The 19,817-nt window shown below is 25.1% G+C and overlaps 7 protein-coding genes across 7 annotated transcripts; 4 read left to right on the top strand and 3 right to left on the bottom strand.

The window, feature by feature from the left end:
* Positions 1-972: 972 nt before the first annotated feature.
* DICPUDRAFT_45187 (uncharacterized protein) lies at positions 973-2,260 on the top strand. Its single transcript, XM_003283983.1, has 2 exons — positions 973-1,150; positions 1,227-2,260. Exons 1-2 carry the CDS (start codon positions 1,012-1,014, stop codon positions 2,183-2,185), a joined length of 1,098 nt encoding a protein of 365 aa, XP_003284031.1. The 5' UTR covers positions 973-1,011; the 3' UTR covers positions 2,186-2,260.
* A 307-nt stretch (positions 2,261-2,567) lies between these two features.
* Positions 2,568-6,298, top strand: DICPUDRAFT_147757 (uncharacterized protein; the record flags this gene model as incomplete). The annotated part of the gene is made up of 3 exons (XM_003283982.1): positions 2,568-4,295; positions 4,366-5,617; positions 5,706-6,298. 3 exons carry the CDS (start codon positions 2,568-2,570, stop codon positions 6,296-6,298), a joined length of 3,573 nt encoding a protein of 1,190 aa, XP_003284030.1.
* Positions 6,299-6,439: 141 nt separating this feature from the next.
* Positions 6,440-7,864, bottom strand: DICPUDRAFT_147756 (uncharacterized protein; the record flags this gene model as incomplete). Its single annotated transcript, XM_003283952.1, has 4 exons — positions 6,440-7,035; positions 7,112-7,405; positions 7,507-7,744; positions 7,823-7,864. 4 exons carry the CDS (start codon positions 7,862-7,864, stop codon positions 6,440-6,442), a joined length of 1,170 nt encoding a protein of 389 aa, XP_003284000.1.
* Positions 7,865-9,505: 1,641 nt separating this feature from the next.
* Positions 9,506-12,556, top strand: DICPUDRAFT_147755 (uncharacterized protein; the record flags this gene model as incomplete). Its single annotated transcript, XM_003283981.1, has 1 exon — positions 9,506-12,556. One exon carries the CDS (start codon positions 9,506-9,508, stop codon positions 12,554-12,556), a length of 3,051 nt encoding a protein of 1,016 aa, XP_003284029.1.
* A 349-nt stretch (positions 12,557-12,905) lies between these two features.
* Positions 12,906-13,344, bottom strand: DICPUDRAFT_147754 (uncharacterized protein; the record flags this gene model as incomplete). Its single annotated transcript, XM_003283951.1, has 2 exons — positions 12,906-13,217; positions 13,294-13,344. The coding sequence occupies 2 exons, from the start codon at positions 13,342-13,344 to the stop codon at positions 12,906-12,908; spliced, it is 363 nt and encodes a 120-aa protein (XP_003283999.1).
* Positions 13,345-13,938: 594 nt separating this feature from the next.
* DICPUDRAFT_26840 (uncharacterized protein) lies at positions 13,939-17,063 on the bottom strand (the record flags this gene model as incomplete). The annotated part of the gene is made up of 5 exons (XM_003283950.1): positions 13,939-14,324; positions 14,553-14,815; positions 14,927-15,366; positions 15,478-16,833; positions 16,917-17,063. The coding sequence occupies 5 exons, from the start codon at positions 17,061-17,063 to the stop codon at positions 13,939-13,941; spliced, it is 2,592 nt and encodes an 863-aa protein (XP_003283998.1).
* A 596-nt stretch (positions 17,064-17,659) lies between these two features.
* DICPUDRAFT_96551 (26S proteasome ATPase 2 subunit) lies at positions 17,660-19,550 on the top strand. The gene is made up of 3 exons (XM_003283980.1): positions 17,660-18,012; positions 18,118-18,431; positions 18,550-19,550. Exons 1-3 carry the CDS (start codon positions 17,920-17,922, stop codon positions 19,427-19,429), a joined length of 1,287 nt encoding a protein of 428 aa, XP_003284028.1. The 5' UTR covers positions 17,660-17,919; the 3' UTR covers positions 19,430-19,550.
* Positions 19,551-19,817: the final 267 nt, after the last annotated feature.

Raw genomic sequence — 19,817 nt, 5'->3', positions numbered from 1 at the left:
ACACAATTTATTAGGTTTCCTAATCAAGGTTATTATCAACTATAAAAAAGATATGTAAAATTATTTTTATAATTATTTTTTTTTTGTGATTGAATTGAAAAAATTGTTTTTTATTATAATTTTGTTATTTTTAGGTTTATTAACAGGATTTAGTATTAAAATTATTGTAATAATCTATTTTAAAAATTATTTTTTGTATATCAAAAATATTTTTTGTGAATGTCTGTGTGTTTATTTTTAATTTTTTTATTTTTAAATAAATGTTTTAAATTATATTATTGTGTATATGTTTTTTTTAAATAAAAATAAAAATAAATAAATAAATAAATAAATAAATAAATAAATAAATAAATAAATAAATAAATAAATAAAATTAAATAAATATATCTTTTGTGATGCCTAACCATCAAATCTAATATAATTTTTATTTTTACAATAGTATATTTTACTATCAATAGGTTATTGAAAAAGAGTGATGACAATAATATATTATTTAAACAAATGAAATAATATAAAATAAAACAAAAAAGAAAATAAAGTTATATTATAGAAAAGATAAACAAATATAAAAAATAAATAAATGTAAAATATAATTTTATACATACTAATAATTATCTTTTACCATTTTTTATTATGGTTGTATTTGAAATTTCTTTCATTATAGTTATATTTGATTTCAATTATAAAGTGTGATGTTAAAAATGATTAAGTTTAAATATATAAATTAATAAATAATAAACTTCAAAAAAAAAAAATGAAAAAAAAAGAAAAAATAAAAAAAAAAAGAAAATTTAATAAAATTAAAATTATTATTTATTAACAGTTATTCATCTCGAAAAAATAAATTTTTTTTTTTTTTTATTTTTTCAAATTTTTTAATTTTTTAAATTGTTAATATTATTGTTCTGTTGGTTATTTTATAATCTTTTAATCTCATATTAATCAAAATCAAATAGTAGTTATAATAATAACAATAATAATAGCTGTTATAGTGTTAGTAGTAGAATAATAATGGCAGATACATCATTATTATTACAAAAAGCAGCTTCGTTAATACAACAGGCAGTGGCTATGGATTCAGTTTTAAACTATCAAGAGGCACTAAGATTGTATCTTACAGGTTTGGACGCTTTTATGAGCGCTTTGAAAGGTAGGTGCTATTTTTAGAATATCAAGATAACAACTGTTATTCTTCATAGGTTAGTTTTACTAATATTTATTATTAGTTGAAAAAAATGATAGAGTTAAGCAAACATTAAAATTAAAGATGTCAGAATATATGAATAGGGCAGAGGAATTAAAAGTGTTGATAAAAAAAGGGCATATAGCACCAGCTATCACACATGTATCAACACAATCGTGTCATGATTGCCCAACACCAAAGAAAACAGTGCGTACAATAATACCACCATCAACACAGCATCATATATTACAACAGCAACAGCAGCAACAACAGCAATATCAGCCTTCTGCTCCACCACAATATCAACCATCTGCAGATTTGGTATTACCATCAGTTCCAACTACAGAGTTACCAAAACTAAGTGATTTGGATTTATCAGAACCATTACCAACACCACCACCCTATAATCCAAGTGCAGTTGGTACCAATAACAATAGCAATAATAATAATAATAGAAATTTAAGTTTAGTTAAAAATAAAAAAATAATTAATGGTCAAATTGGAAATAGTTATGAAAGTTTATTTGGGGATTATTTAAACGACTGCCAATGGATTAAAATTGTTGACCCATATATAAGAACAAGACACCAAATTGATAATTTAGTAAGACTAGCCGAGCTAGTTATAAGCAAATGTATATATAAAAACAACCTCAATAACCCAACCACACCAGTTTCGAAATCATCAGCCTCCTCACAAAAAGTTAAAATTGATTTATTAACATCTTCAGAGAATGCAAATCAAGAGGATGAGTTAAAATTGGTCTTTTATCAACTAAAAGACCATCTATCTTATTTCAACATTAACTTTAATTACCAATTCAGCTCAACTATTCACGATAGATCCATCGAAACATCAAATGGTCATTTAATTAAATTGGGCCGTGGTTTAGATATCTATCAAAAACTTCCAAACCAAAATAGTTTTAGCGGTATTGGTTCATTTTCACAAGATTTACGTCCATGCTTAGAGTTTTCAATTGATATATTTAAATTAAATTAAACAATTAAATTTGTAATCAATTTTGTAATCTACATTTAAATATTTTAAAAACAAATAAACTATATTTATTTATTATAAACTTTTTTTTTTTTTTTTTTATCTCTTTGTTCAGATTCAAAATAAAATTAAAAATAGATTTGTGTGTGGGGAGTGTAATTACATCTACACACTTCCCCTATATGAATAAAAATTTATTTTAATTTTCTCCCCCCCCCCATTATATTTTTTTTTTTTTTATTATTTTTTTTAATTTTTTATTAAACATATGTGCTTCTTTTTACTTTATTTTGTATATTTTTTTTTTATCTCTAATAAAAAAGTTTTTTCTAAATTTTCAAAATTTTATTTTTTTTTTTAAATTTTATTTTTTTCACATTTTAAAATGACTGTAGTTTTAGATAATGAAATTAGAAATTATCTAAATGCAGAATGGGATGATATTGAAGCTTTGGGCAAAGGTGTTCATTCAATTGTTTTAAAAGCAAAGAAAAGAAACGGGGACTTTAATGGAAAGAAGGTAGAATTCTGTACAATTAAATCTGTAAAAAAACAAGTTCATTTAGTCAATGAAAATATTTACTTTGAACAAGATCCAAAAAAAGAAAGAGAAATTTTAGAAAAGCTTGGTTCTCATAACAATTTATTAGATTACTATGGACATACTGAAGATGTTAAAACTCAAACTACATATTTCTATTTCGAATATTTAGAAGGTTTCACATCGATTCAATCCAAGTTACTAAAAGAGCCAACTTATTTCAGAGCAGAGGAAGAGACAATGAAAAGAATAGCACTGCAATTGGTACTTGTCCTAAATTATCTTCATCACACTTTAAATATAATGCATAGAGATATTACACCCGACAATGTTTTAATAGATGGAGAATGCAACATAAAACTAATCGATTTTGGCCAATCAAAAGAATTTGCTCATTTTGATTCAAGTTTAAATAATAATTATAATTGGTCATTATTAGGCAAAGAAGAATATATCGCGCCTGAAGTTAAAGTTAATCATTCAAATTTTTCAATTATTTCAAAAATATCTAGTAATTCTTTAAAAAATAGTTTATCTAATAGTATTAATACCAATAATAATAGCAGTGATAACGATCAAAGTGGAAACATTTCGCCGTGTAATGTAGAATTAATAGATTCACCAGATATTCCAAGTGTTTATAATAGTAATAGTAATAATAGTAATGTCGATATAAATTTATTTGGTATTGGTTCAACTTTATCTTTAAAAAGTCTTAGAAAAATAGATATATGGAGTTTAGGCTGTTTAGTTCTTCATATTTCTGGTGGTGATCCAAAAATTATTTCATCAAGTTTCGAACCCATTGTTCCCGATAGTGTTTCTTTTAATGGTAGAAATTTTATTCAAAAGTGTTTAATTCAAGACCCAGATCTTAGATTTGATACAACATTACTTTTAAAACATAGATTTCTGGAAAAATCTTATTTATTACAACAACAACAGGATAACTCTTTTGGGGACAATCAAAAAATCGAAGACGAGCAAGAGATAAGTTTTGGTATTGGTAGTGAAAATGTTTATTATTTAGGAAATGAGGAAATTTTAAAAGAGAACTCAATCCCAAACTATATAACAACTATTGTTTTTAATGACTCTTTTGATCAAGATATTAAATATGACTACCTTCCACATAATCTCAAGCATCTCCATTTCAACAGATCATTTAACAAATTAGATTTCTTAGAATTACCAGAGTTTAATTTATCAACATTAAAATATTATCAGCAATTTAAAATACCTATAAAACCAAGACAATTACCGAAAAGCATTGTTAAACTAGTTCTACCAAATTATAGTTTAGAAATTAGAAAAAATTCAATTCCAGCACAAGTAAAGTTTTTAACACTTGGCTATTTAAAATCATTGGAATCTTTAACAAATCTACCACCCTCAATTATAGATTTACAATTTTCTTGTAGTCAAGAGCTATTTGATTCCATAACCCTTGAAGTATTGCCACCAAATATTTCATTTTTGAAGGTCAATAACCAAATTATAGACTTACCATTAAAAACAAAAAGCTTGCCACATCATTCAAATATACCAATTGATTCAGAAATCCCAGAAACTGTATGTATAAATACCAAATAATTTTAAATGTAAAATATTTATCCATGTATATTAATTTTAACTTTTTTAGAAATTTGAAGATGTTATAATCAACAGCCAAAGTGAATTTCCTAATTTGAAAAATAGAAATATAAGATCAATTACATTCAATGATGATTTTAATGAAGATATAAATAGAAAGGAATTTACTAGCTTAATTCCAATTATTAAAGAAATGAAATTTGGTTTTAGATTTAATAAAGTAATCGATTTCTCATTACCAATGTTTTTAAATAGGTTGATTTTTGGTGATAAGTTTAACCAACCCATTGAAGCTGGTGTTCTACCCTCTCAGTTGGTACATTTGGAATTTGGAAGGTGTTTCAATAGACCAATCAAATCTAAAGTTTTTCCAAGTGGTTTAAAGACACTCAAGTTTGGTGATCAATTTAATCAGACTATTAATGAAGATATACTACCATCCTCCATTGAAGTACTCAAGTTTGGAAATCAATTCAATCAACCAATTTTATCAGCTCTATTACCAACAAATTTAAGAGTGCTTGTGCTTGGTTTGGATTTTGATCACAACTTACCACCAGAATGCTTTTCATCTAGAATCTATGATAGTTTAGAAGAGTTATCAATTTTATCGGAAAATCTATCATTTGAAAATATATCTATCTTTTCAAAACCATTCAAGAAACTATCAAAATTTGTTTTCAATGGTTTATTCAGAGGATCATTACCAGACAATTTGTTACCACCATCCATTGCTTCTCTCGAGCTACCTAACTATAATTTCAAGATTACAAGCAAAGCAATTCCACAATCAATAAAGTCATTGAAGCTAGGTTGTAAATATTCTTTTATAGACTCTTTGACTCTATTGCCACCATCACTGGTAGACCTTTCTTTGGGTTGTTGCGAAGAAGATAGAGTATTAATTACTCAATCGACAATACCACAAAATTTAAAGAAGCTAGTAGTGAATAACCAAGATGTTCGATTACCAATAGTGTATAGCAAAGAGCAACTATTGGATCTATCAACTGAATTAGCAAACAAGCATTTAGCTTCAAAAAAGAAAAAGATTAATGGCACATGGATTGTTACTATCGAAAATTTTACAAATAAAAAGGATCATTTTTTCAGTTCTGTTTTTAATTTGGTAGATTCAAATTGGAAATTGAAATTTTATTCAACAGGCAAAGAAAGCAATGGCTTCTTATCAGTCTATCTAGTAAATGATGATATTTGTAATAATCCATTTTTAGAAAAAACTATATCATATAAAATTCATCTTTTAAATCAATTAGCTCCAAACTCCTCTTTAGAAAAAAGTAAATATAAAATTAAAAAAATAATATCTTAACCATTAAATTAAAATATTCTAACCTTCAGCTTAATACTATTATTATTGCTATATAGACTCTGCACACAAATTTACAAATAAAGATTTTACTCATGGTTATATATCGTTTATAAGTTTATTTACACTATTAAACCCAAACTCTGGATTTTTACTAAACAATACATTAAAGTTTAAAATTAATATGATATCAAATACACAATTGGTAGATACAAGTGACAAATTTAGTTTAGATGTTGGTCAAACTTTTACATATAGAATTCCAAAACTCTCAAATAAGATCGAACCCTTTGTATCACCAATATTTGAGTGCTGCGGTCGTTCTTGGGGTTTAAAAATATATCCGATGGGTCAACCTGCTTCACACTTTATTTCAATATTTTTAGAAAACATCAAGCCAAGTAATAATGAAGAACATTTCATTTTTTCACTAGAATTGGTAAACCAAGTCGATCAAACCCAATCAATTAAAAACTGGATTAGTAATAATTTCTCTTCTAAAAATCCAATATTTGGTTATCCTAAATTTTTTGGTGTTTCTTCTCTCTTAGATCCTGAACTAGGTTTCCTTGTAAATGACTCTATAGTATTATCGGTAACAATTATTCAAGTTTCAAATAAAAAGAAAAATTTCTTTAATTTAAATATTTAAATATATAATGTAAAATATATAATGTAAAAATAAATAAATAAACAAATGTGTAAATAAAAAATAATAATTCAATTATTTAAATCTAAAGTTTTTTAAAAAAAAAGATTTTATTATATTATTTTTTTTATACTATTATTTATATTATTTAGTGTCCATTTGGTCACTATTATACTTTAATCTTTCAATTTCTTCTCTTTGTTGATCTACAAGTTGTTTTAATGCTAATATTTCTTTATCTTTTTCTGATTCTGCCTCTTGACCTTCAACGAAAACAAATCTACCAACTGTAATATCACCAAATAAAATATTGAATTTATCTGCAACTATTCTTTCAAACACCTCATATGTTGGTAAATCATTGATGTTAGTCTCTTTGTCTTTTAATGTGCTTAATACTTGATTTTTATAATCAATAATAACCTGATCGTCTTTGAAATTCTTTGCCTCTTTATCATTAACGAAATTATTTTCATCAACAAAATTACCATCTTTAATTGATTTCTGATTGAATTGGTAATATGATTTAAATGCTATATATCTTTCCAATAAATCTTTTTGAATAATTGAAACTGTTTTAATTAAATCTCTACCTGGTGATCTGATTGAATTAATTCTTTGAATAAGTGAGGAGGTTAATACTGATAGCCCATATGGATTGTTAAATTCATTGTTGAAATAAGGATTTAAAAATGTAAATGATGGAAATCCAATATTACTTGAATATAAAAATGCTGTATCTAAAATTTTAAAATAATTTAATTAAATTTAGATTATATTATATTTTTTTTTTTTTTTTTTTTTTTGTTAAAATACTCTTGTGCTCTTTAAATCTATATGATGGATCTTCAAATAACTTTTTAATACCATCTTCTTCTTTTGTTTGCTCCATACTTCTACAACAATCTAAAATAAATAACTTTCTAAATGATGTGGTCATTTTCAGTTTTTCTTTACACTCGTCAGAAATTTCTTTTTCTTTACTTTCCAATGCTTCAACCAGCTTTTCAAGCTCCACTCCAACGCCATTCTCTTGCATTAATTTTAATCCATTTCTTTCATTTACAACGCCATGACCTGAAAAATAAAATATAAATTCAACTGAAGTTTCTGAAAAATTAAAAAAACCAAGGTATTCTAATATAAACATATAAAAGATAATATATTAATACATTTAAGTGGTAGTAAAATAATTTAAATGGTGTACTTACTTTTAAATAAAGATAATAAATCTGAAGTGTTTTTTAATAGTACCAAGCCATCCTTTAATTTTATTTCGTTTTCGTAATAGTCATCATTATCAGCACCTCCTTCGTGTGTTCTTTTAAATCCACACTTTCTTTTTAATATCTCTGAAAATTTAGTTGCATCAATATCACATTTTAATTCGCCACCATATCTATTGCCTACAATAAAAGCTTTTCGAACTTTTTGATTTTTAAAATATTGCTTTATTATTTTAAAAAATTAATATTTTAAAAATTTTAAAAAAAAGGGTGAAATGAAATCAAAAAATTTTATATTTACCTCGAAATGTTCTTCTCTCTTACTCACACCGCCTTTACTCATATTGAAAAATATATTAAATTATTATAAACAATTTATTATAATAATAAATATTTGTATTTTCAAAATAAAAAATTAAAAATTCCCAAAAAAAAATAAAAAAAATAAAAAAAATTGAAAAAAAAAAAAAAGTAAAAAATTAAGATTTAAATGTGGGTATTGCAATTTTTGATCAAAATGACTAAATAAATCATGTAAAATATAATCAATATATAAAAGTAAATATACATTCATTGTAAAAATTTTATAAAAACTATTTGAATTTATGAGTTTATGTTTGAAAATTTTGGAAAAAATGGTGAAAGATTAAAAAAACAATCTAATTTAAATTTTATTTTTATTTTTAATTTAATATATTTTTAATTTTAATTTTAATTTTAATAATAAAATATAAATAGAACTGTTTTATTAATTTTCTTTATTTTCTTTATTTTTTGAATTTTTATAAAAATTGAATAATGATGTATGAGAGAAAAAAGTGAGAAGAAGATAAAAAAGTTAAAAGGGTATCTAAAAGAATTAAAAAAATATTAAAATTTTTAAAATTAAAAAAAATTAAAATTTTTTTTTTTAATTTTTTAATTTTTTTTTTTAATTATTATTTTTTTATTATTTTTAATAATCATTTATTTCAACAATAAAAACAAGAATACAAATTTTTTTTTTTATTTATATTATTTTTATTATTTTATTATTTTTAAATAATAAATTATAGTTAAATAATATTAAATAAAATATAGAATAGGTAAATACAGAGAATAAATAATAAAAACAATAATATAATAAAATAAAATAATAAATAATCTCTGAAAATAGAAAACACAATAATAAAATTATTTTTATAAACTTAAAAAATATTTAAATAAAAAAAAAAATAAAAAAAAAATCCATAAATAATAATAATATAACAACTATAGTATTCAATCAATAATAATTAAACAACTTGGACAATGCAATCTCGTTGTCACATGAACAAAAAATCATTGTATACTACTAGCAGAAATTTGAATTGATAGGAATTATAAATCAAATTCGATCCTTTAACCCAAATTATATTAAATATCCATTCTTTAATTAACAATAAACAGACCAATATTATTATAATAATCTCAAACCAATCCATATAATAGTTATATATATAATATTTTCAAATCCTACCCTTATCATTCAAAACAACTATTCAATAACCCAGAATTCCAAATCCAAAAAGATTTAAAGGTAGCAATCACAGTTAATTAATTAATTATCATAAAAAAAAAAAAAAAAAATTCAAATAATTTTATTAAATTTCAAATAATTATTGCAATTTTTTTAATACAAAAAAAAAAAAAAAAAAAAAATTTTTTTAATACAAAAAAAAAAAAAAAAAAAATCATCTTCAACTAATATAAAAAGCACAAATACAACAATTATTCACAATAATATTTTTCTATAAATAGTTAACAACAAAAAAAAAAAGTAATCATTTATTCACCACAAGAAAAAAAAAAGGAAAAAAAAAAAGAAAATTTTTTATTTTTTTAAAAAATTCATTTCATTTTTTTTTTTATTTTTTTAAAAATTTTTAAATTTTTTTATTTGTATTATTTTTCATCTTTTTTTTTATATTATTGTTATTGCTTTTACATTAATTAGTGTTCGACAATGAACCTCAGTGATAGCGATGACAACGATACTTTAATAGCTTCATGCTTTGATTTTATCGATTCAAGAAATTACGATAATTCAGAAGATGATGATCAATACAGTAATTCGTCGTTTGGCAATACAATAGCACCACCATTTTTAAAAGGAAATCAAAATCATAATAATAACGACACCAATTTTCAAAATTTAAGTAACAAACATAATATCGGTAAAAAAGATGATTCAGACGATGATTTTTTTACAAATAACAATAATAACAATAATAACAATAATAGCAGCACTTTAAATAGTGAGGGTAATAAATCAAGAAGAAGAGAGATTTTGAACAAGCCATTGGTTAAACAACAAGCACCAATTGGAACTCATCAAATATCCAAAATTGAACCTAACCAATTTGATTTTTCTAATGTAGAAGATGATTCATCTCATAAACCAACATATCATTTTCAAGAACCACCAAAAATTAGCAAATCATCCAAGAATAAACCATCAAGCAAAATTGAAAGAAGAGCCGGTAAAGAGCCATCAAAAGTTAATTCCAAACAAAAATCAAATGATTCATCAACATCAGGTTTTAAAATTTTAAAAAGAAATGAAGATGCAATAGGTAATTTTTTAAATATAATAAATCAAAAATCATCAACATCTATTACTCTGAATATTAACAAAATTCATAAATTTTTAGACTCTGATAAATTAAACGATTTATTTAAAAAAGGCTTACCAACAACTACAACCCCATTGACCAACTCTGTATCGCATAAATCAACTGCTGGTACTAATGGCAATCACAGGGAAAGAGAAAGAGAAAGAGAAAGAGATAGGGACCGTGATAGAAATAGAGACCGTGATAGAAGGGGTTCAACTAAGCAAAATGAACAACAATCAACAAAATCTAAAAATTTATTAAAAGAACAAGAGATTGGCAGAATTTTAGGAGAAACACCAATTCATTTTGATTTAGATACCGTATCATTCTCGCAAACTAATGTTTTTCAAAAAGGTGAAATCGTATTAGTTCCAAGGTCAAGGGGTGGATTTACTTATGCTAAGATTCATGAAACATCTCAATCAATGGTTTGCCATCATGACACATCTGTACATCACCCAGTTACCCAATATAGAGCAGTTTATCCAGCTAGTGGAAGAAAAGATAATCTATATAAAGATTTACCAGCAAGTTATCTAGGTAAACTTGTTCCATTTCAAAAACTACTACCGAATGTAAAGAAATATGTACTCCCTATGCCAAATGAAAGTTTTACAATGGTTGGCCAAAAAGCTTCACAAAGAGATCTTCATGGGCTTGTATTTTCTCCAACAACCAAATTTCAAATTAACCAAATCGTTTTGGTTCCAAGAAGCAAGGGTGGTTTTACTTACGGTATGATCATTAAAGAATGTAAAGTAACTTGTAAAGTAAATGATAACGTCAAACATGAAGTCCCAGGGTATCGTGTTGTAGTGGAAAAAAACAAAGAACACACCATTATCAAAGATTTAGCAATTGGGAGTCTTGGAAAAATTTTTACATCTGTTGAAAATAATCAATTTATAAATCCAATTAATAATAACTTAAATATTAATCAACAACAGCAACAACAGGTTAATAGAGGGAGAAATAATATTCATAATGATAAAGATAGAAGAGGTAATTTAAGAAATAATAATAACAACAATAGAAGAGATAGAAGAGAAAGAAGACCAAGAGAAAAGAAAAGACAACAGGCTCAATTCGATCAACTGGCTGATAAATTGGCAGAATCACTTTTAGAAGAAACTAAAAAGAAAACAGAGGAATTAGAAAAATTAAATGGTAATAAATCATCTACAACTACAACAACTATATCAAATCATAATCAACAAGATGAGGATGAGGAATATAATGGTAGCGACTATGAAAGTGACGATGAACAAGATGACACAGATAGCGGATATGAAAGTGATGGTGAAGAAATTGAATATGAAACTGATGAAGAACAAGAAGACATGGAAGAGGAAGAAGAGGAATACGAAGAATACGAAGGGGAAGAGGAAGAGAATACTGATGAAGATAGCATTGAAAACCAACAACAAGAAAATGAAACAACTTCAAGTCAAAATGACGATGAGAACGAAGGTGATAGTGAAGATGATGAAGAGGAAGAAATTTTGTGGAACCCAACTGGAAAATCAAATAATCCAACACCTACATTAAATCAAAAACAATCAACTCAACAACCACAACAAATAGGTCAACAAATCCAATCACAATCCCAAAATTTAAAAACCCCGCCTCTACAAACACAAAAAACACAACAACCACCGCAACCACAACAACCACAACAACCACAACAACCACAACAACCACAACAACCACAACAACCACAACAACCACAGCAACCTCAACAACCTCAACCACAACAACAACCTCAACAACCTCAACAACCTCAACAACCTCAACCACAACAACAACCTCAACAACCTCAACAACCACAACAACAACAGCAACAACCCTCTGGAATTAAAGGGGGAATTTTCCAAATGCCATCCGATTCTGCAGTATTTACTGGCAAAACTAAAAAATCATCAAAATCTACAATGGTAATTATTGATGGACCAAATGTTGCCAAGAGAGAAAAGAAACAGTTTTCAGTCGCTTCACTCAAGAAAGCTCTTGATTATTATAAGATTAGAGGATATGACGTTGTAGCATTCGTGCCAGAATCATTTGCATCAAGAAAACCCCATTCAGGGCCAAAGTCATTCACAATGTTTGATTTTAACGATGTTGCAGATGATTTAGTAGGTCTCCAAAAATTGGTTGAGAGTGCCCAAGTTTGTCTTACACCAGCTCAAGATTATGATGATAGTTATACCATCCAATATGCCAAGAATAATAATGCATGTATTGTAACCAATGACCGTTATAATGACCATATAGAAAAAGCAAAAACAGAAGTTGAAAGACAAAAAATTAGAAAATTCATCAGAGATCATTGTATATCATTCACTTTTGCAAGAGGTGATTTTATTCCAAACCCAGATTTCAAATTCCCAACAACATAGTTCACAAATATTAAAAAATGTTTTTTTTAAATAACAATTTTTTCAACACCATCTAGATTAGATCATTATTATTATTAATATTTCAATGTAAATTCTGCAACAATAACAAAAACTCAATTAAAATTAATAATAATAATATATTTCCCGGCCTCAATATTTCTCCCCTTTGTCCATAGTACATTATTAATTCTTTTTTATAAAAAAAATAAAGATAAAAATCTGCAAGTGCAGTACTTTAAAAAAAAAACTAATATATTTATTTGTTTATTTTCTTTAATTTCTTTAATTTTATTTACAGTTTACAATTTTTTTAATATTAATTTACATAAGTTTTAAAAAAAAACATTTTTTAATTTGAAATAATAAGTGGTATAGATACAACATTCTGTTGACCCTTTTGGTCTTTATATTCTAACTCTAACTGTGCATTTGAAGATGGAGATGTGTTACTATTTGGCTCATGATATACATAAAATAGTTGATGCTCTTGTGGGCACAATGGAACGGTGCCTGTTTTATTATTATTACAAATTGTTCTATTTTCGTCTCCTCTGAGATAGGGAATTTTAAATTTCTCTGAACAACTACTTTTAATTCTTATTTCTAAGTCGAGTGGTTCTGGACTATTGTTTGTAATTGTAAGCCCAACTCTATTACTATTCTATAAAATATAGAGAATGTTAATATTGTTAATTTATAAATTTATAAATTTTAATCAATATCTATATTATACATACTGGACTAAACATTAGTTCACTGGGTTCAATTTCAATTATTCCATTATCCATTTCTTTTTTGATTATTGCTATTATTATTGTGTATATTGAAAAATAAAAAAGATATAATAAAAAACAAGTGGTATGGAAATTTAAAAAAAAAAATTTTAATTTTTAATTTTTTTTTTAATATTTATTTTTATTTTAATTTTTTTTTTCAAATAATGGATCTATTTATTTTTCTAATTCCTTTTTTTATAAAATTATAAAAAATTGAATTCAAAAAAAAATATAAAATAAAATTATTATAAATGATTAATTATTTTAAAAATTTAAATAAAATTCTTTTATATAATACTTTTTATTTTAAAATAAAAACATAAAATAAAAAATAATAAAATTAATTAAATTAATTAAATTAAAATAAATTAAATAAAACTTAATCTGGGTGTGTGGGAGGAATGAAAAATTAATTATTACCACAATAACATATTTTACTATTTTTCTTAAATAAACCCACCCACACTCCATAAGACCTATTATTATAACCATATTAATCAGATATATTTTATAAAGTTATATAATAATTATTGTAAATGTTAGATCTCTATAATAAAAAATATAATATAATTTTTTTTTTAAAATTTTTTTTTATTTATTTTTTTTTTAATTATTTAAAGTATTTGTAAAATATCTTAACATACAAATATTTGAATGGAATAACTCTTGAATTTTTGACCAAGGAGTATTGAAAGCTAATAATAATTGTCTTAAATCTCTTTTGAAATCTGGAGTATAAAGTAAATAACCATGAACTTTAAGGGTAACGCTAAGTATAGATTGAATGAAATCATAGTCATTATTTGATAATAATTGATAGACTATGAAATCGAACATATAATGGATATCAGCATAATCATCGGTGGAGGTTAATGTTCTAATTTCAAAATCGATACCAGAAGGTGCTAATGATTTTAATATTGATAAACTTGATGAATAATCTTGATTTTTATAACCTTGTTCTAAAGATAAATTAAATTTAGTTCTGGTACCTTGTAAAGTATCTGTTCTAATAACCCTATCTGATAAATGAACTTCTTTTTCAGTTTTATATTTCTTTGTTTTTTCAAATTGTTCCAACTCTTCATCGTCCATGACATCTTCTGGATCAACTGGATTACCATCTTCATCTACAATTTCATCATCATCATCTCCACCAGCCCAATTATCCCAACCTTCTAATTTTTCTTCTTCTTCTTCTTGAGCATCAGCTGATTCACCATTTTCTTTAACTTGTGGGGTGAGTGGATTAACAATATCTGCCTTGACGAATTTTGGTTCTAAACCTTCGATGGTGGATAAAAAGAATGGTGCTAATTCTGGTTTCGCCTTTTGTTGAATTGGTCTATTTCTTTCTTTAATAATATCTAAATTTAAAAGGGTTTGCCATTTGCTTTTGGCAATATCTTGTGATAATGTAATTAAACTATCGATTTGTTTAATTTTAGATTTTCCGTCTTCTTCATTTGAATCACTATCGTCGCTATCCATTTCTTGGTCGCTATCATAATCTGGTATACCTAAATCTTGATTTATTTCACCCTCTTGTTCTTCTTGTTCTTCCTCTTGTTTTGTTTTATTTTTTTTATTTGACGAAATATTTTGAGTAATTTCAACTACTTGTGATGGTAAATTAATAATACGTGGTTGGGTTGGTGGCTCTTTGAGGAAAACTGAACCAAAATGGAATTGATTACTCCATAAATAGATTGGAAGCTGACCGGTATGAGTTGTTATTAAATATTCGCCTTTTGGTGAAAAACTGATGCTTGTAATTGGTTTTGGCATCTTGAACCAATCAATCATCTTGCCTGATGGAATATCGAAAATACGAATTAATGAATCATTATCTGTACAAACTATAACCCAACGACCATCGTGATTAAAAATAGCATCAATAATTTTTCCATTGATTTTGAATTTTCTAACCATATTTCTTGTTTCAATATCAAATAAACGTACATAACGATCGTCTGAACAAACTGAAAAAATACCTGAATCTTGATGTAAATTCATTTTTGTAATTCTAATTCTCTTTTCTTCCTCTTCTTCTTCCTCTTCTTCCTCCATTTCTTGGTCAGAATCTTGCTCTTCTTGTTTTTGCTTTTGTTGTTTTTGCTTTTGTTGTTGCTTTTCATCTCTGACAATGTCATTTATATCTATTGTGTGTAATAATGATAAAGTTTTAAAATCCCAATAGTTTATACATGAATCTAAACCACTTGTAATAATATATTGATTTGTTGGTTCAACGAGAATTGAGGTAATTGCTGTTTTTTGTGGGCTGATGGCTTTTGCTCTTTTGATACCAGATTGAATGTTAAATTTGTAAATGTTACCAAAAACAGTACCAAAGAATGCGAAATTACCGCATGATGAGATTTTAGTAAAGGAAATTGGTGATTTAATATTAAATTGTTTTTTAACAGATAGCTCGCTGCAATCCCAAGAGAAAGCAATTTTTGAGTCATTATGGATAGATACAGCAGTTTCCCAACTACGATTTCTACGGAAATTTGATGAGAAGCCCTTGAATGATTTCATTTCATTTTTCATTTTCTTTTTTGACATTTCGTGATTAATAGTTGAGGCAGCTAAAGAAATATAACGTATTGATTGATTTGACATTGAAACAATTGAATTTTCATCATCGCCAAAGAATTCGGTGGCCTTTGGTGGATCTAAATGACCGGCACGCTCTCTTAAAAGTACAGGTAAACCATCTACACCATTAAAGTTCCACATTTTAATTGAATTATCAAAACCAGTCGAAACAAGAATTGGCTCTTCACGAAGGAATTGAACTTTTGAGCATTCTGAGCCATGAGCTAAAACCATATGATGAAATTGTTTATTCTTTTCTAAATCCCATACTAAAATATCACCAGCTGGACCACTAGATGCAATATGTTGTTTAAGACCGTCAGTTCTAAATGAAATTGAATTTACACGACCTTTTTGTTGATATTTAACTAATGATTTATCTAACTTTATATTGTGAATTATAATGGTGCCATCATTAAAACCAATTGCTACAACGTCTAAAACTGGTGATTGTTCGATGGTTGTAATTGACTCTTGAATACCAAATGCTTTAAAAGTATAAATTTTCTTTTTTGTTTTAATATTCCAAAGTTGTAATTCTCCTGATTCGAAACCAATTAAAATTTTGTTAAAATAACCTGTTGGATGAATAAATGATGTGATTCTGTGTGTTGATGCATCAAACTGTGGTAATTGTTCTTCAAAAATTAAACGACTGTTTATATCCCACATGAAAAATTCATTATTTTTTGTTAATGAAAATAATATATTATCTAAAACCATGATCTTTGTGACTGTTGATGAATGTCCTTTAAATTTAAATTCTAAATTTGGTCCTTTCCATAAATTTATTTCTTTTTTATTATTTGTTAAACAATATTCTTTTTTATAAAAACCCATACTTCTAATTTTGCCTTCTTGCGAATTTGATATTAATCTTGGGTGTAATTTAATTGACTAATTTTAAAATATTTAAAATAAAAATAAATTAGTATTTTTTGTTTGAAACTTTATCAAATTGATTAATCTGAAATACATACATTTAATAATTGAAATGAATTGCCAATTGCCAACATAATTGAATAATGAAGGTTTTCGGCTCTAAGTTGGAATGGTACACCAGAGCTTACATATCCAATTGATTTATAAGGATAAAAAATTTGTGATCCTGATTCTATTTTTTCCATTTTTTTATTTAATAATAACTTTAAACAATCGAATGAATAAAATATATATATAAGAGGACCTTTGATGCTATAAATATGAAAAAAAAAAAATTCGTTTTTTTAAAAAACGAAAAATAAAAAAAAAAAAATAAAAAAAAAAAAAATTTAAAAAATAAAAAAATAATTTAAAATAAAAAATTTTATTCTTTGTAATATTTTTATTTATAATCATAATATCCGGAACCATAACAACTATTTAATTTTACAACTTTAAAAATTAATTGAATATTATTTTATTTATTTATTTTTTTTTTTTTTTTTTTTTTTTTTTTTTTTTTTTTTTTTAAAATATTATTATTTTCTAAACAAATAATCTATTTAAATATATACAATATTTTTTTTAAAATAAATACTAAAATAACACATTTTATAAAAATATGATTATATATATTAAAAATATATATAATAAAGGAAATGATGATGGAAGTACAGAATGAGAAAATTTTTGATAAATAAAATAAAAAAAAAAAAAATTAAAAAAATTTTTAATTTTATTTTTTTTAAAATTTTTTTTTTTTTTATAATTTTTTTTTTATTTTTTTAATTTAAATTGTGAAGTTGTTTTTTTATAATTTTTTTTTATTTTTTTTTTCACTTTAATTTATTGTTCAATATAATTACACATAATTTATTTTTAATTTATAGTTATTGTTTTATAATTTTATTTTAATATTCTTTTTGTAAATAATACCAAATATTAAATATAGTTTTAAATAATAATTTAGTTTCTTTTTGTTTTTTTTTTTAAATAATATATACACCTTATTTTTTTATATTTTGTATAACAAATAAATAGCACACACATATAAATATAAATATGGTTAGCAAAGAAGATGTCGAAGATGATTTATTAAATGAAACATCACCAATTGCATTAGATGAAGGTGATATTGCACTTTTAAAATCATATGTAAGTAGTGATTATTCTTTTTGCAAATCAAGCATCAATAAAATAGATAAAAGTAATAATGTTTGTTTATTGACTAATAATTTTATTTTTAAAATAATATTTTAGGGTGTTGGACCATATTCTAAATCAATTAAAAATTTAGAAGATGATATTAAAAAGATGATATCTAAAGTAAATGAAATATGTGGAATTAAAGAATCTGATACAGGTATTGGCCCACCATCACAATGGGATTTAGTTGTTGATAAAACTTCAGCACATGAAGAGCCACCTTTACAAGTTGCAAGATGTACCAAAATTATTGATGTTGGTAAGCCAACTGCCAAATATATTATTACTGTTAAACAAATCGCCAAATTTGTTGTAGCTTTAGGTGATAAGCTTTCTCCAACTGATGTTGAAGAAGGTATTCGTGTTGGGTAAATAATAATAATTATAAACACTCTATTTGGATGAATATTATTAAAAATATATGGATGTGCACTTTAATTTTTAAATGTATACTAACACAATTATTTAAATAATTAATTTATATAGTGTCGATAGAAATAAATATCAAATTCAAATTCCATTACCACCAAAAATTGATGCATCAGTTACAATGATGCAAGTAGAAGAAAAACCAGATATTACCTATAAAGATGTTGGTGGTTGTAAAGAACAAATTGAAAAACTTAGAGAAGTCGTTGAAATGCCATTATTACACCCAGAGAAATTTGTAAATTTAGGTATTGATCCACCAAAAGGTGTTTTAATGTATGGTCCACCAGGTACAGGTAAAACTTTATGTGCTCGTGCTGTAGCTAATCGTACCGATGCCGCTTTTGTTCGTGTAATTGGTTCTGAATTAGTCCAAAAATATGTTGGTGAAGGTGCTCGTATGGTCCGTGATCTTTTCCAAATGGCTCGTTCAAAGAAAGCTTGTATTATTTTCTTTGATGAAGTTGATGCAATTGGTGGTGCTCGTTTTGATGATGGTGCTGGTGGTGATAACGAAGTTCAACGTACTATGTTAGAGTTAATTAATCAATTGGATGGTTTTGACCCACGTGGTAATATTAAAGTTTTAATGGCAACCAATCGTCCAGATACATTAGATCCAGCCCTTCTTCGTCCAGGTCGTTTAGATCGTAAAGTTGAATTTGGTCTCCCAGATTTAGAAGGTCGTGCCCATATTTTCACTATCCACGCAAAGACAATGAGCTGTGCTCGTGATATTCGTTTCGAATTATTAGCTCGTCTTTGTCCAAATTCAACTGGTGCAGATATTAGATCCGTTTGTACTGAAGCTGGTATGTTTGCAATTCGTGGACGTAGAAAGATTGTTACAGAAAAAGATTTCCTTGAAGCCATTGATAAAGTAATCAAATCATATGCAAAATTCAGCGCAACTCCTAAATATATGATTTTCAATTAAATAGTTATAGTAATAATAATAAAATAATAATATTTAAAAAAAAAAAAAAAAAAGAACCTTGGCTTTGTTTCAATTTTTGTAAAGGGTTTTAATAAAGTTTTATTTTTTCATTTGTAAAATCACTTCTTATAAATCTTTTTTTTTTTTTTTGTTTTAATTTTTTTCAAATATATATAATCTTATTTTATTTTAAATAAAATTAATTTTCCCAAAAGCTGATGAATTTTTCTTTCATTTGCTTTGTATTATTATAAATTAATTTATTTTTAGAAATTTTTTAAATAGTTATATATACCATAATGTCCATTACAAATTATTTTCTTAATTAAAATAATTAATTTTTATTGCTGACAATCTAAACCAAAAAAAAAAAAATATCTATTAATTT

This window comes from Dictyostelium purpureum (genome assembly GCF_000190715.1).
Source record: "Dictyostelium purpureum unplaced genomic scaffold DICPUscaffold_17, whole genome shotgun sequence".
Taxonomy (NCBI): domain Eukaryota; phylum Evosea; class Eumycetozoa; order Dictyosteliales; family Dictyosteliaceae; genus Dictyostelium; species Dictyostelium purpureum.
The sequence above is the reverse complement of the archived record's forward strand: the minus strand, read 5'-3'. Positions and strand labels throughout refer to the sequence as shown.